The 15,763-nt window shown below is 40.3% G+C and overlaps 3 protein-coding genes across 3 annotated transcripts; all 3 read right to left on the minus strand.

Annotated features, from left to right (window-relative positions):
- Nucleotides 1-9,079: 9,079 nt before the first annotated feature.
- Nucleotides 9,080-11,464, minus strand: LOC110461160. The gene has a single exon (XM_021514500.1). The coding sequence runs from the start codon at nucleotides 11,462-11,464 to the stop codon at nucleotides 9,080-9,082; it is 2,385 nt and encodes a 794-aa protein (XP_021370175.1).
- A 1-nt stretch (nucleotide 11,465) lies between these two features.
- LOC110461161 lies at nucleotides 11,466-12,809 on the minus strand. The gene has a single exon (XM_021514502.1). It carries the CDS (start codon nucleotides 12,807-12,809, stop codon nucleotides 11,466-11,468), a length of 1,344 nt encoding a protein of 447 aa, XP_021370177.1.
- Nucleotides 12,806-15,288, minus strand: LOC110461162. Its single transcript, XM_021514503.1, has 2 exons — nucleotides 15,210-15,288; nucleotides 12,806-14,724 (listed from the first exon to the last, which is right to left on the minus strand). The coding sequence occupies exon 2, from the start codon at nucleotides 14,543-14,545 to the stop codon at nucleotides 12,806-12,808; it is 1,740 nt and encodes a 579-aa protein (XP_021370178.1). The 5' UTR covers nucleotides 14,546-14,724; nucleotides 15,210-15,288.
- Between the last annotated feature and the right edge of the window lie 475 nt (nucleotides 15,289-15,763).

The raw sequence follows: 15,763 nt of genomic DNA on the forward strand, positions 1-15,763 counted from the left end.
GAAAAATCCATTAAAGGAATATATCTAACGTTTATACTTATTAACATGTTCATGTTGGAATATACGGTACAAGGTATAATGTATAGGGTAGAGAGTACAGGGTATGTAGAACACTGTACAGGATACGGTGTATAGCGTGCATAGTGTGCAGTTTGGAGTACAGGATACATGGAAAAGGGTCACATAGTACGGGGTACTGCATACAGGGTACCAGAATAATGTACATGCATGCAAGTGTAATATGTCATTGGACGTTCTTTCTGATGCATCATTTATGACTATAGGTGCAATTTGATGGAACGGTCCTAGTTACAATTAGATTATTTTGGTAATTCATAACATAATGATGTGTGTAGTAACTAATCTCATTTTACTTTAAAAGGATACTTGAATTAAAACGTTTAATTAAATCATAACAGTTTTTAGTGTATATCAAATATAGCTGAAGACTATACCTAGAAGCATATGTGTACGAATTGGCGAAATACGTAATGGAGATATATGGAAAATTGATGTGTTATTTTTTGTTTGATGTTTCGTGCGATGCCTTGTGCACCAGCTTGTCAAATTATAATTATCTGTGGTTTTATAAAAACTTGGCCTTCAGCGATACAATTATCCCTCAACTCCTTTGTTATTTACTTACACCCAAACAGAAAAATCAAACTTAGATAAATAGGTCAAACGTACCAAAACCTCAGGTGTATATGTGTAGGTGTGTATACCCGATCACTGGAAGCCCCTGCAGAAGAGAGAACTGGGCCTTATTTCTCTCGTGTCTTCTACGTAGAGGTATGAAAGAGAAAGTAAAAATAAGAAACAAAAATGATAACAAGTGTTGCAATGACAGCACTTGTGATCTCTTTCGCTTCTTATCCTTACTCTCAACTATTTTCATTGCTATCTTCTGCCTTTTTACGGCGGTGTCTCCCTAGGCGCCAGTCCTCATAACAACCTGGCTGTTGTGTCTCCCTAGTCGCCAGTCCTCATAACACCTTTGCTGTTGTGTCTCCCTAGGCGCCAGTCATCATAAAACCCTTGCTGTTGTTGTGACTCCCTAGGCGCAAGTCCTCATAACAACCTGGCTGTTGTGTCTCTCTAGGTGCAAGTCCTGATAGCACCCTTGCTGTTGTGTCTCCCTAGGCACCAGTCCTCATAACGACCTGGCTGTTGGGTCTCCCTAGGCGCCAATCCTCATAACACCCTTGCTGTTGTTGTGACTCCCTAGTCACAAGTTCTCATAACACCCTGGTTGTTGTGTATCCCTCGGCGCCAGTCCTCATTATACCCTGGGTGTTGTGTCTTCCTAGGCGCCAGTCCTCATAACACCCTGTTGTTGCGAGGACGTGATCAGATGGCTGCCATTGCAAATCACGTCACAGACGAAATGTATTCCTCAGAACGCGACAGCTGCCTATTTTAAGCATGTGGCAGATACATGTATTATGATAAATAACAGTATATATATCGAAAACAAAACGAGATGCTACTTCGAGATAGGTATGTAACATACATATGCTTGTATTTTGAAACGAGTTGATAGTGTTTCCGGCGAATAAAATGTATCGATTTGGTACTTAGCACTTCACTGACCAAACTTAGGTTATGTTGGAACGTAGCGGAGTTCCCTCAAAACGCAGCAAACAAACGTGAAAGTAAATTACGAATTACAAATAGTTAAAAATTATAGAGAAAGTAATTGATTCGAAAAGTGATTAAAGACGACATGTTACTTTATTATGGAAATTTTCCGGGCTGGTTGAAGCTGTACGCATTCTTATTTCATGTGTGTTTTTCAGATCTAGCACGGTTCAAGGACTTAGACATTACAAGGCAAATACGGTGCCCATTTGAAATAGTTTTATTGGTGTATTGTATACTTAGGGAACGTAAACGAAATATAACGGTGTTTATAACATACACCTGTATCAGACCACAGGCAAATGAACAGGTAATATCGTATGGAGACATGTGTACACGTTCACAATACTGGATACAAAATGTGATTATTGACTATGCTTCTCGTTTAACAGAGGTCTTTTTCAGCTTACTGTGTTTGTTTTTGTTTTATTAGGTTAAACGTCATATAAACATATAAAGATAGTTATAGGACGTAGTTCTATGTGTGTTTGTGTGCTGTAGTGAAACCTTGTGTGCTATGAAAAGTTTAAAGAACAGTAAGACAGTTTATAAAATGTTTCCTTTGTTGCTTTAGCTTTTCTATTCTCTCATTTCCAGTTACTCCAACGTGATCAGGTATCCAAATTAAGATTATGTGATAGACCATTTTGTACAAAGGATACTGTTCTGTATGAAAATATTATTGCGGTTTTCTTTTTGAATTCTTTATAGTACGGAAACGAGTCAGATTATTGCTGTTTTGTTTTATTGTTTTCAATTTGCTCCAGGCAATATTTGGGAAATCGCAGGATGAAATCACCTTACCTATGAATATGACGTGAAACAAAATAAAACCGAACCAAACAAAAACTTGAGATGCATTAAATGGATTACTGCGTATTTTCAACATACTCACAATATGTTCTATGATATATTTTAGGAAAGTCGCTGGGGACACGTGAGAACATACTCCTACAAATATTTTGATACTTGAAAAGTACATGTACATGAAGTTTGAGCTCAGTAATATACGATGTTGAACGAAGACAAAAGTTGAATATTTGTGAGAACATAGCGTAACGTCACCTCCGACCATGTCTTGGGGAAATTACTAATGTACATGAGCTGTAAAAATACGACTGGTGCTGATATTAGCATTTCTACCCACTCAGAAACAAATGCAGTCAAATTTGTTTTTTTCCCTACACAGACGTGAACGCATCTTTAAAACTTTGTTTTAGACACGCAGTACGCCAACATTGTACTGCACCATACATCGAATGTACAGCTGTTTCGTCCGTAAAGGACTCATCGGTTATCGGCTATTGGCCGAAAAGTTGTAAAACCCAGTTTAAACTATTATTGAAACAAAAGGGAGATACCTTAAACTCTTCTTTATTAATTTCACAAAATGTAAAAGAGCACTGGTTAACTACAGAACTACGTAATTACGTAGAGACTGTCTCCTTACTGTGGTCTTATTGCCCTTATCCACAAACAAGGTAAATCTTCCAAACTTACTAGGCATAATAGTCAGCTTCAGTATGTCCAGGAACAATTTACTCACTGTATGTTTAAATATTTGTTTTCTATTTTTACTCAATAATATCCAAAGACATTCATTATGATAATTCATAATATGTCACTGATATATTTTCATAACTTCTGTTTCAATATGTAAAAGTGTTCTGTTTATATTTTATCAATTGCTGAAGCTAACCAGGCTTTTCTCGGTGACCAGTAAGTGATCCAGGCCAATAAACAAGTGAAACCTACAAAATAGGTTTGTCAGAGAAGGGAAGCAAAGGGAAGCGACGGGAAACGTTTAAAAGCGATAGTCAGTTCGAGAACATATCTTTGATAATTTCTTGTCGGAAATCCCGTGTTTTGATCTTCATCAAATCTAGTTTTAAAATGATTTCTCGTGTAAATAAAAACCAAACAATGAAAATTTGAATAAATTGGCCACAGCCTCATTTTATATAAAAATGTACAACCTCAAAACAAGGCAGGCAGGTTTACAAAGTTCTCCCCCAGGAAAATCCTTGGCAGGATATAATTAATACAAAGTCGTCCCCCAGGAAAACCTTAGCAGGACATAATTATCACAAGTACACACAAAAGCAATACCAGATGCTAAATATCTTCCCGCAGGAACCGGACATAAAGCTAATTGTGGTTTTGACCTTGCAGACTTTTGCGTGTACCTGTATAAAACACAAATACCACTCTCGCAAGAGTATAAACCAATTGATATATCTCCCAACTCTCGCAAGAGTATAACCATTAGATATATCTCCACCAACTCTCGAAAGAGTACCAACATTCAATCAATCTAGCCTAAGCCCTGCATTAGTGGATTGATTAATACCATTAGACTATGCACTGTACAGCCCATACTCCCAGGATACCTCCATAGCAAGTTTTTAATAGATTCCTAGTGTAATCCATAGTAAGACTATTAGCGGAACAGTGCACAGCCCAATAATACATATAGCACAAAACCATAATAATACCAAAAAAAGGCATAATTAATCAGAATAATCTACCTGCCTGCCATGTCTTTCCACGCGGACCTGTCTATACAGGTTCGTCATCCCTAAAAAAACCCACCATTGAGGCTGTACCCCAAATTGGGCTAGCTTTACACACCAATAAAGCGAAAATAAAAGTATGCTGTTTCCAAATTTCACTATAGCCCCTGTAGGGTATTCAAAAATATGGCGTTGCCTATGTCCGTCAAATAACCTTTGTCTTCGCGAAATAACCCCTCGCAAGTGTACACAATATCTGTGTGTTGAATTACTTTTCAACCTACATCCAAAGCCGCTTTTCGGCCTTCGCGGTTCACACGCTTTCTTTTTCTTTCCATTGCCTGTATGTTGCTACAGCCACGATACTTATTACGGGTCAATATATCAGACCAAACAATAGTGCACGCTGGCAAGGTGTTGTGCAACCATTTTATATCATTTTCTATGCGAGCACATAACTTGTCAGTTGGTATAGACACACAATCATTACCTCCTGCATGAAGTATTAATAAATCTGGAGGTGGTTTAAGGCCCAACAGATCATTAATGTCGGCAATCAGCTCATACCAAGACATCCCTCGGTTCCCAGACCAACGAATGTAAGTGCCGTTGTGACGCAGCTTCAAATGATGGTCCATGAGCTTTACTGCCCCTCGTTGAGCCCAGTACACTATAGAGGAGCCCACTATCCACACGTCTGAAACATTTGGCTGAATTTAGCCTTACTATCTAAAGGGGAGTAACTCTAAGTTATGACTCATACTTTTTCCCAACGTCACTTTTAAAGGCTTACGATCTCCATCTCCCTAATTTGCTAATTGTATTTGTTGGTACATCTTTCAATGCTTAAGTAGTTGCACTTCCTATCCTAAATGAGTGTCACTTGTAAATTGTATGGGGCAAACCTAGAGATATGACAAACTTCTGGAGATCAGCCCCAAACTGGTTCCTTGTCAAGGGTAAACCATTGTAATGTATAAATAAATAACTTGGGCAACATTGACGCATTTTAAGGAAAGCTTGCATGTTAAGGACTGCACATATGTTGTTTACTTTAATCTGAGGGATTATTATTGTGAGAGATTTTCCAAACTGATCTGTTTTTTAATGTTTTAAATTGATGTTCATTTCTGTCAAGTCATCTTTTATCTTTAGATCTGACAGTAGCAACGGCCTGTGTGCCATTTGCACAGATGTATAGACCAATTCCCCTACCCCAAAAAGGCCAAAAAATGCTTAGCAGTATGCAGCTTTAAACAAGAGTTGCTCGTACTTGTTGTAACATATATAATTGCTTGAAATGTTTCCATGTATCATATTCAATAAATCATATGTAATAGGGGCTCTAATGTTTGCAGAAGATTTTAATCTCTTTAATCCCCCAATGCATTTCTTGACAATAAAACAAGATGTTGGGTCTTGCCAACAGTTAATTTTATGTACATAACTTATTGCTGATAGATAAGAGCCGACTGTAGAGGAGGCCAAACCTGCTTTTGAATGGTGACAGATAAATAACAAGACATGTTCTATGGGGACTGGCCATACTTGAGCAAGCTTTAGCCTATATCGTGTATTGTAAAAATTATTTAAAGCACTAGAGTACAATGATTTCGCTATCTCCGACATACTAGCAGCTAACAGTCGTCCAAGCTCAGGCTGAAAATAGACCAGAGCCACTTCGGCGAGCCTCTGGGGCCAACTCCCGGACTTTGTTTAACTGTAAACGGGATAAGCTATCTGTTAAAACATTTACACAGCCTGGAATATGCTCTGCCTTAAACAAAATTTGTAATTGCAAGCAGCGCAACACAAAATCTCGTAGCAAGGCCACGACGGTGACAGATTTGGTTGTCATCGAGTTAATAATGGCGAGAACAAATTGGTGATCACATCTAAATAACACCTTTTTGTTTCTTAAGGAGTCATCCCACATGTATACTGCTACCAGTATTGGGAAAAGTCCAGCGCTGTAATATCCTTGGTGTATCCCTTTTCAAACCAAAATTCAGGCCAGGTGTCAAATAACTACCTCCCGTCAAAATCCATTACCCTTCTTGGCCGAGCTATCAGTAAAAAGCTGTAAATCCGCATTTTTAATCCAGAATTGATCACAAAATACAGATACTCCATTAAACGAATGGACAAGTTTTAACCATAGTTTTAGATCTTCACGCATTGCATGTGTTATTCTCATATGATGGTGAGGTTTAGCTGTACCAATAGCAGCATTGATTAGGCGTCTACAAAATGCTCTTCCCGGGGGTATGGCTCTACAAGCAAAATCCAATGACCCCAAAAGTGACTGCAATTGTTTCAACGTTGTACTGCTTTTCTTAAGCATGGCCAATATTTTTGAACTATTTCTTGAACTTTGCCAATGGGAACTCGAATACACATATTTATTGTATCTATTTCAAGACCAAGAAACATAAAACTGTGCATGGTTTTCTCTGGTGCAATGGGCACACAAACCTCACCACATAATTACTCGAATTCCGACAAGGCTCTGTAACATTGATTAGCGGTTTTTTTTACCCCACCAAACAAAAAGTCATCTAAGTAGTGAAGTACTTCACCTGCCTTTGAACGCTTACGTACAGCTTGTTCGATTACTGTTGAAAAAAATTGATAAGGAAATTGAACAGCCCATCGGTAAACATTTGTCGAAAAAATAAAAATTGTCTAGTTTAAAACCTAGAAGGTCATAATCTCTGGCCATACAGTAATTATTCTGAATGCAGACTTGTTATCAGCCTTTGCGAGTAATGCCCCTTTGCCCAACCTGTGCACCATTTGAACGGCTTTGTCAAATTTTGTTTAAGATACAGAACATAATTTTGGGTCAATGAAAACATTCACTGATGTATCCTCAGGGTATGAAGAATTGTACCTGCTGCCCCCAATTGCATGATCGTAAGAGGCGACTAAATTTGGGACCTTATCTCTTCTCTCCTTTCTAAATAACTTTCTTCTTCCTAATGTCTCCCTTGACAATGCCTCACTTTTGGCCATTTGTTGAGCGTTCGCCCCTGTGAGGAAGGCTTTGGGTTCTGTCCCCTGGCCGAGACATACCAAAGTCTTTAAAAATGGTAGTTTCTACTCCTGCTTAACGCTCAGCAAATTAGGAGTGGGACGACTGGTTCGCCCGTTGTCAGTATAATGTGACCGGGTGGGGCGTCCTGCTGGGTGTCTTCGGCAGTATGTTTCAGTGAGGTAGCACTATAAAGTCGGCATCAGTTCCGCGCTATCACAAGGAGACAAACACGAACATATCGCAGCCTCCCAAAATACACACACATACACTACACGCATGCATCTTGCACACAGGGGAGGCCGTCCTTAAATGACCTTAGCTGTTAATAGGACGTTAAACAAAATCAAACAAACAAACAAACAAACAAATGGTGGATTAATCTAAAATCACCAGCATTTTTCTTGGGAACTAGACCTAATGGGGATACCTTCAAAGTAGATATTGGCCTTGTCTCAAATGGGCCTTCAACCTACCCAACTGTATTTCCTTTTGAACATTTTTTCTGGCAATATCTTCATTACAATTTACAGATTTAAAATTTCTCGCTTTGGCTGGCTCGCGTGGGCCAGCATAATGTATTTGAAAACCATTCTTAAACCCATTCACTAATTCAGATGCCAAAGCAGAATTCGGATGATCTTTAAGTAACGCAGCCAGATTATTACTATTTACCGGCGTTACTTCCAGGCTGTACCCTTCCGCACTTACTGCCTTTGTCACCCATTTTTTGTCCTGTGCAGTTTTTTCCCCGAAAAGAATTACAGTTAAGCTGTGAGTGCCCCCCAATTACATTTGTTACATAAATGCTTGAACCTGCATGGAACATATTGGCATTTGTTATTATTGTATGCTTTAAAAATACCTGGTTTTACGTAACCACCACTTGTTTGCTGAACTGGAGTGTGACTGACCCCACTGTTATTACGAGGCACCGTCATCACCCTCAGCCACAAGTCGGCATTCAGCTTTGACCAAGATTGAATACAAATTGTCTTGACGCAGGCAAAATTGCTGATCATATATACGCCAACCGACACCTTGACACCTACTGGCTGCGTCGCGTATGATGGTCATGTATTGAATTAACTCCAAAGTTTTCTCTGTGAATTGGCGCAAGTAAATATGCATACAAATCAAAACGGCGTCCGACCATTTTTCTATATTGGGGATACGGTCCTTTAAAATCTTTGGTTTTGACTCCAGTGCCCAAAGCTCATAAATAAATAAACTATTTCCAGCGTAAAATTTCTGCAATTCCGCACTACCTTTCAGTAACAGTGCAAGATTAACATACTGGTTGGACCAGATTTTTTATTTCAACTGCACTGGTACGTGTGCGGCCACATTGTCATTCACACACGATATCATGTCTGGTAACGACGCGGTAAACCTGTCGTAGCCCCACCGAATATAACTGGGGGAGGGGGGTTGCGATTGTAGACATATTGGTGTCGGGAGGGGAGGGTATTGCACCGGTGGTGAAATATTAATATTATCATTTGATACTGCCCCCCAAACATTGGATAAATCCCTCAAACCATTACCATTATCATGGGATGGGGCGACCACGTGGTCCGCCTTTTCCTCTCCAACGTTTCCAAAACATGTCCGATAGAATTTGTACTTGCTTCCATCGGGCCGTATACATTTCCTTTAAGCTCAAATCCTTAGCTAGCGCAGACGAAGAATCTCCTTGCTTCTGGGTTAAGAGGATACTAGGTAAGAGCACAAGTGGGTCCTGAGCATCGCTGTCTACAGCAACCAAAGGTTTTGAGTTCATCACTGCAGCAACCTCATACATAAAAGTACAAAGTACTTCATGAGTGAGTTCCTTGAAGGTACAGTTTGCCAGCATACTCTCCAAGATTCTTCTAGCTACCCCAATGGGTCATTCCCAAACTCCTCCCATATGGGATGAATGCGGAGAGTTGAAGCGCCACACAATCCCTAAATTCTTCAGACAAGTCTGGACAGGCGGACTCTCAATATGAATCACATGTGCTTTGATTAGCGATGCAGCACCTACAAAATGGGTTCCTCTGTCAGACCACAAAGTCTTTACAGGTCCTCTGATAGCAATCAAACGACTGAGCGCATTGATGAAGCACGACGCACTCATGTCCTCAATTACCTCAATGTGTGTTGCACGATTAGTCATGCATGTAAACATAACAGCCCACCTCTTACTATTTGCTGCACCTCCACGTGTTTTGCGAGTCACAACTTCCCACGGTCCAAAAACGTCAAATCCAACTGTGGTGAATGGAGGTCCAGGAGTTAACCTCTCTTCAGGTAGATCTGCCATCTTTTGATGCATCAATTTACCCCGAAGTTTCCGACATACAACACACTGACCTATCACAGATGACACAAGTCTCTTGGCTCCAATAAGCCAAAATCCGTTTGAACGCAACGAACCTTCTGTAAAGTGTCGTCCTTGGTGAAAAACTTGCCCATGATAATGGCGTACGAGCAACTTCGCGATGTGACACTTAGATATGATTATAGGGTTGACCGACTCTAGTTGAACCTTGATTCTCAATTTGTTCATACGGCCTCCTACTCTAAGTAGTGCCTTTTCATCCAAATAAGGGGACAGCGAGAGTATAGTGCTGTCATTGGGAACCTGTTTCCCACATTCAAGCGCACGAATCTCCTCTGAATAGAATTTCTTCTGAACAGCTCCTATGAGAAGAGATTCTGCGGCTTTAATCAGCTCCGGTGAGGTACTTACCTCACAAACATGCCAGGACGTATGTCCACACTTGGTTTCTTTCTTGAACGTTCTGGCAACATGAATCAAGATAGCATTAGTAGCAACCAGTATTTTCCAAGACGAAAATGTCTCAAACAAGGCAGAATCTGGTCGAGTAGATGACTCGACAGACGTGAACTTTACTGAAACTTCAGGTCGAACTTCCTCATCTGTTTCAGGGTTGTGAAGACTGAAGACCCCCTTATCTCCCTTGTCCTCGAGTAATTTGTACGCTGGTCCAGAGAGCCACTTTACAATAGCAGACTTTACATTATGTAGCGAAGATCTGGTCGCAGTATCTGCAGGATTACTATCAGTATGAACATAATTCCACTGGTCCGGTTCAGAAAAGTCATGAATAAGAGCTACTCTGTTACTTACGTAGGTGTAGAATCCTCGTGTCCTGTTATGAATATATCCCAGTACCACCTTACTGTCTGTGAAATACCGAAATGCAGAAGGTGGAATGTCCAAATGTTCTGCTATGCACTGTGCTAGCTCTACGCCAAGCACTGCTCCACAGAGTTCTAGTCTTGGAATACTGTGTCCATTCTTGGGTGCTACCTTAGCCTTACCCATAATAAAGCCAATGTCCTTGTCATTGGGAGTATCGGTTGATACAAGATAGGCAACAGCAGCTACACTTTTTTCAGAGGCATCTGAATAGATGTATACCCTTGGATTCTGTAACAAACTGAGTGATGACTTGATGAACATCCTTGGAACCTGGTAACCATCCAACTGATGGAGAGCATCATTCCAAGCGTTCCATTGCTCCAAAAACTTTATAGGAAGTTCGTCATCCCAACTTGATCCATCTGAACATACTTCTCTGAGAAGCATCTCTCCGCTGACCGAGAACGGTGCCAAGAAACCTAAGGGATCATATACCGAGTTCATTGCTGATAGCAATCCCCTTTTAGAGAAAGGTTTTCGTACATCTGGAGCAGAAAACTGGAACACGTCCGAGTGCAGATCCCACGTCAATCCGAGACTCAACTGTTGAGGTAAGCTATCTGAATCAAGATCCAGATTCTTTAGGTCTTTACTAAGATCCTCCTTAGGGAACTCATTCATGATCCGGACGTCATTAGAGGCAATCTTATGTAGTCTGATGGCTCCCTCTTCCTTCAAAATCTCCTGTGTCCTGGAGAGAAGACTGACAGCTTGTTCCCTTGTGGGGAGAGAACTAAAGGCATCGTCTACATAAAAGTCTCTGTGTACATGTTGTCGAACATCTTTGTCTGCCTTTTGCACTGTATGGCGTAGCCCGTATGTTGCAACAGCAGGTGAAGGCCGATTGCCAAAAACATGAACTCTCATCTGATACTCCATGAGAGGAAAAATAGGATTGTTCTCCTTATACCAGAAGAAACGCAGGAATCGCCTGTGATCTGGTGTCACAAGAAACCGATAGAACATTTGTTCGATGTCAGCACTCACAGCAAATGCATCACCTCTAAAGCGTAACAGTACACCAACAATAATGTTAGTCAAGTTAGGGCCGGACAGCAACATATCATTCAAGGACTTTCAAGGACGAGTCAAAAACTCCTCGAATCTGACCTGGCTTCCTCGGGTGGTAAACACCGAAGAGAGGTAAGTTCCACTTCTCCTTGTCTGTGGCCACCTCTGCAGCTCCATTCCGAAACACTTTGTCCATGAACTCAACCATATGTTGCCGTTTCACAGAGTTTTGTTGTAAGCTCTTATCCAATATTTTCGCTCTTTTATATGCCTGCGCTCTGTTGTAAGGTAGTACTTCTCTAGGCTCCTTAAATGGTAGTGGTGTCATCCACTGTCCTGAGGAGTCCTTAGTTAATTCTGATTCCATAATCTGCACAAACTGACGATCATCCGTAGATAAGCCCACCTTATTGTCGTCAGGTGTCTTATGGAATATATCAGAACTCAGACTACTACTGTCCTTATGTTCAAAAATAGTGCACATGTTCCTGCACAAATCCATCACAGTGCCTCTTCCATCAACGTCCACGTTCGTCTTATAGGCATGTACAACATCTGGTTGATGAAACCTGCCGAGGCACACTTTTCCAATAATCACCCAACCTAAGGGAAGTTCCAATGCAAATGGTAGATGCTTAGGTCCAATAATCTGACGCTTCACATGATGTGCTTCTGGCACGTCACGTCCAATCAGGAGATGAATTCCACAATTTGCATTTAACGAGTGTAGCATAGGAGCTACTTCCTTCAGATGAGGGTAGTTACTTGCTATCTCTGGAGTTGCAACCTCACTCAAATCCTGCGGAATGTAGTTACACTCTATTAACTCTGGCAGGTCAAGTCTTTCTGCTGTTCCAACTGATTGAACAGATAACCCATCTATACGTTGTCCAACCATTGTTGTTCGACCCGAGCATGAGGACAGGGTATACGTCATAGTTTCACCGCGTATTCCCATCATCTCACAAAGTTCTGGAGTTACCAGTGAACGATTACTCTGGTCATCTATTAATGCATACACTCTGAACTTCTCAGCAGGACGACTAGATGACATCACATCTACAAGAAAAGTTTTTCCGCATGATTGACCTCTAAACTCCTTTCCATGTATCGCAGTACGTTTGGCGGCCACATGTATCTCCGGTTCGCCCTTTGACTCCCCGCCATGATATTTCATAGGTTCTTCTCGATGCATGAGAGTCAAATGATTTTTGCGTCCACATTTATCACATGTTACATCTAAAGGACACTTAGGAGACATATGTTCTGTCGACGCCAAGCACTTGTAACAAACTCCTTTACTCATCAACAGAGCACGCCGTTGTTCCCAAGTTTTAGACCTGAACTCTTTACATTCCATCAAGGGATAGCCTGCATTATGGATCACACATCTCATCCTGTTGTCTTTGTTGGTCTCTGTCTGTTCCTCCTGAACACCAGTTTTCCGGTTGACCACAAACACTTTGTCATTTTTACGCTGGGGAGCAGATTTCTCCTTCTTCTGATTAGGTACAGGTACGGCTTCCAATTGAATGCTGGGTCATTTCTTATTTTGCAGACGTCGTGAATGAACTCAACAAATACAGAGAAAGATGGATAAGGAATATTCCTCTGTTTCTTGTATCTAGATGCATGTGTCACCCATTTCTGTTGAATGTTGTAAGGTAATTTCGCAACAATACTATTCACCCCACGTGATGAGTCAAACACAGCGAACTGTACAGCGAACCTAGGATCTTCCTTCGCTGACAGAACCTCATCCAGTACGTCGCTGAGCTCATATAGTTTCTTATTGTCCTCGTTTGACAACACAGGGAACTTTTCCAGTTTTGACTTAAGAGCAAACTCAATCATCTCAGGGCACCCATATCTTTCCTCTAAACGCTCCCATATTAACCTCACAGCACGTTCAGGATTTCTGGCATTAGACGTGCGTAAACTCTGGGCATATAAGGAAGATTCCTTTCCAAGATACTTCACCAACAAGTCTAACTGCACAAATGAGTTCACCTTAAGTTCTTGTGTAACACTATTAAAGCTAGCCTTCCATACAACAAAAGATGGAGGCTCATCATCAAACTTGTAGAGTCGCTGTAGCAACAGCTCTTTCTTCAACAGGAAAGATGTTAAAGCTTCAGTGTCTGGTTTCACTGAACAATCTTTGCTAGCTCTATGAGGTATGAAGGGTGGTGCTTTAGGTGCCAATACCACTGACTGCTGCATCTGTGTATCCATGGGGACAGTATGCGTAATGTTCTGAATGTTTGTGTATATTTCACCTTCAGTCTGTGATACATGTAAATTACCTTTATCCTGCACATTCCAATCTGGTAGACTAGCCACATACTGTCTCGTCATTTCTTCTGTGTTAGAGATACGTGTAGGTATTGAATGATGCAAGATAAAAGAACCTCTAGATCTGACACTGCCAGACTCTGACTCTAAATATGAAGCCTCAGCATCTGCCGCAGCCACTTCCTTTTCCTCGGCCAGCAATGTAAGGTCAGCATTGTACTCGGCCTTAATTCTGTCCTTCTTAGCTTCGGCCAATCTACCCTCCTCCTCAAGAGCTGCCATCTGTTTCCTTAGAAGGACCTCCTTTTTAGCAATCTCTAAGCTAGCTCGTGCTGCCTCAGCTTTAGCACGTTTCTGTGTTGCTATACTGGTTTTGGATTTTCCGCTTGTAGTAACACTATGAGAGCTAACACTACTCTTCCTTACTTTCACAGAATTGTCAATTTCCTCAGAAACTGGATCCTTTGAAGTAGGAATGTCCCTAATTGAGTCCATGGCGTCTTTTACAGTCTCATTCATGGATGTCATGTTGTTTTTATGTTCATTGTATTTACATAAACTATTTTCAGTGTGTGTTCTCTGTAAAAAGCCCAGATATTCATAGGACAGAATTTCATATTCTTTTCTTATTGCACAAAGTTTCACTCTCCATTCTTGGACTTGTGTTTTATCACTTGTTTCAACAGTACTAAGTTCAGCCACAGTGTTTTTCAACTTACAGCATATGGAGTCTATTTTCTTAATGTACCTCTCACAGGCTACCAAATAATTCTCATCGGCCTTAATCGAGAGGGTTCTTATCCTCGCGGTATCCAAATGCTCCTGTTCCTCTGCCATGGCTAGCTGTGTACTTTCATTTCACTATTCTGTCGCACGATTGACATATGAACCACAATCACAGATAGTGTCACCAATTTGTCCATTTATTCCGAAAATCAACATGTATCTGGTACAGATGACAAAAGCAGTTAATGTTGTCTGGTACAGACCCCACATGGACATGAAGCGGTGAAATGCTACAACAAATCATAAACAAATCTTACCAAACAGTCTTCTATCTCTGTATAAACATGTACACATATCAAGAAAGCCTACACTGTAATTATATAATTATATCGCATAGAATTTCTGTACATGAATCTACCCGATTCACATATCACCGAACATCCCATCTTATCGAAATCATCATATTCATCTTCCAAAAGCTTCTATCTGATAAACATATACGATACTATGTAAATAACTAACAAGAAACCAGGTAAACCATTCTGTAGCATAAGGGCTTATCTAGAAAATACAAAACAAATAGTCCTAAAGTCCTCACCGAGAACTGGAAAGGTAAATGTATATGTATGATGAATTATTCAACACTTCTAGCTAAGTTAGGCTATGCCAATTATGGCGACTTATATTATCTCTATTTCTACCTTGATTATGCAGAAATTACATAAATTGTTACTGCAAATAATAAACTAAGCGTCATTATAATTTGAAGAAATACAAAGTGTGAACTAGCACAGTTTAACCAAAAGGTTGTAAATAAGAATATGTAGCATGCCTACATGTAGGGCGCTGCCATACTTGTTTTTCCCAGTCAGACCACGAGGAGCCCCAAGTAGTCGATAAATCTATATACAACAAGAGAAGGTGAATCTAATCGATAAAGACATTAAATCTCTGTGAGAAGACAGAACAATATCTGAAATATTATAAAGATGTATCATTATATATAAATATGTTTGCCTACTTGAATTTATTATTTATTTATTATTTTAGCGATAAAACTTCTTTGACAACATTCTGCGCCGTATTAGATATTTAGAAAACAACCTGTTCTAGGTAAAATTCACCTGCAAGCTGAGGGGAAATGTTTGTTGTATTCCATTGCTTTTTACCGTGAAAGTCAACTTAGGCAGGACCTCTTTGTATCTTTTGCACTGATGATCCATTCTTCCCTTGTTCACAGGCCAACTCTACATAAAGGCCAATACTGAGGTATTTAGGAAGTAGGACATTAGGAACCGGAAAACAGTGAAACAAAATTAAAAAAAACAC

Source organism: Mizuhopecten yessoensis, unplaced genomic scaffold (genome assembly GCF_002113885.1).
Source record: "Mizuhopecten yessoensis strain PY_sf001 unplaced genomic scaffold, ASM211388v2 scaffold10585, whole genome shotgun sequence".
Classification (NCBI taxonomy): domain Eukaryota; kingdom Metazoa; phylum Mollusca; class Bivalvia; order Pectinida; family Pectinidae; genus Mizuhopecten; species Mizuhopecten yessoensis.

What these genes read in the sequence shown, in the direction of transcription:
- LOC110461161 (XM_021514502.1), bottom strand. Translation starts at nt 12,809, where the DNA reads ATGAGATGTGTGATCCATAATGCAGGCTATCCCTTGATGGAATGTAAA.
- LOC110461160 (XM_021514500.1), bottom strand. Translation starts at nt 11,464, where the DNA reads ATGTTGCTGTCCGGCCCTAACTTGACTAACATTATTGTTGGTGTACTG.
- LOC110461162 (XM_021514503.1), bottom strand. Translation starts at nt 14,545, where the DNA reads ATGGCAGAGGAACAGGAGCATTTGGATACCGCGAGGATAAGAACCCTC.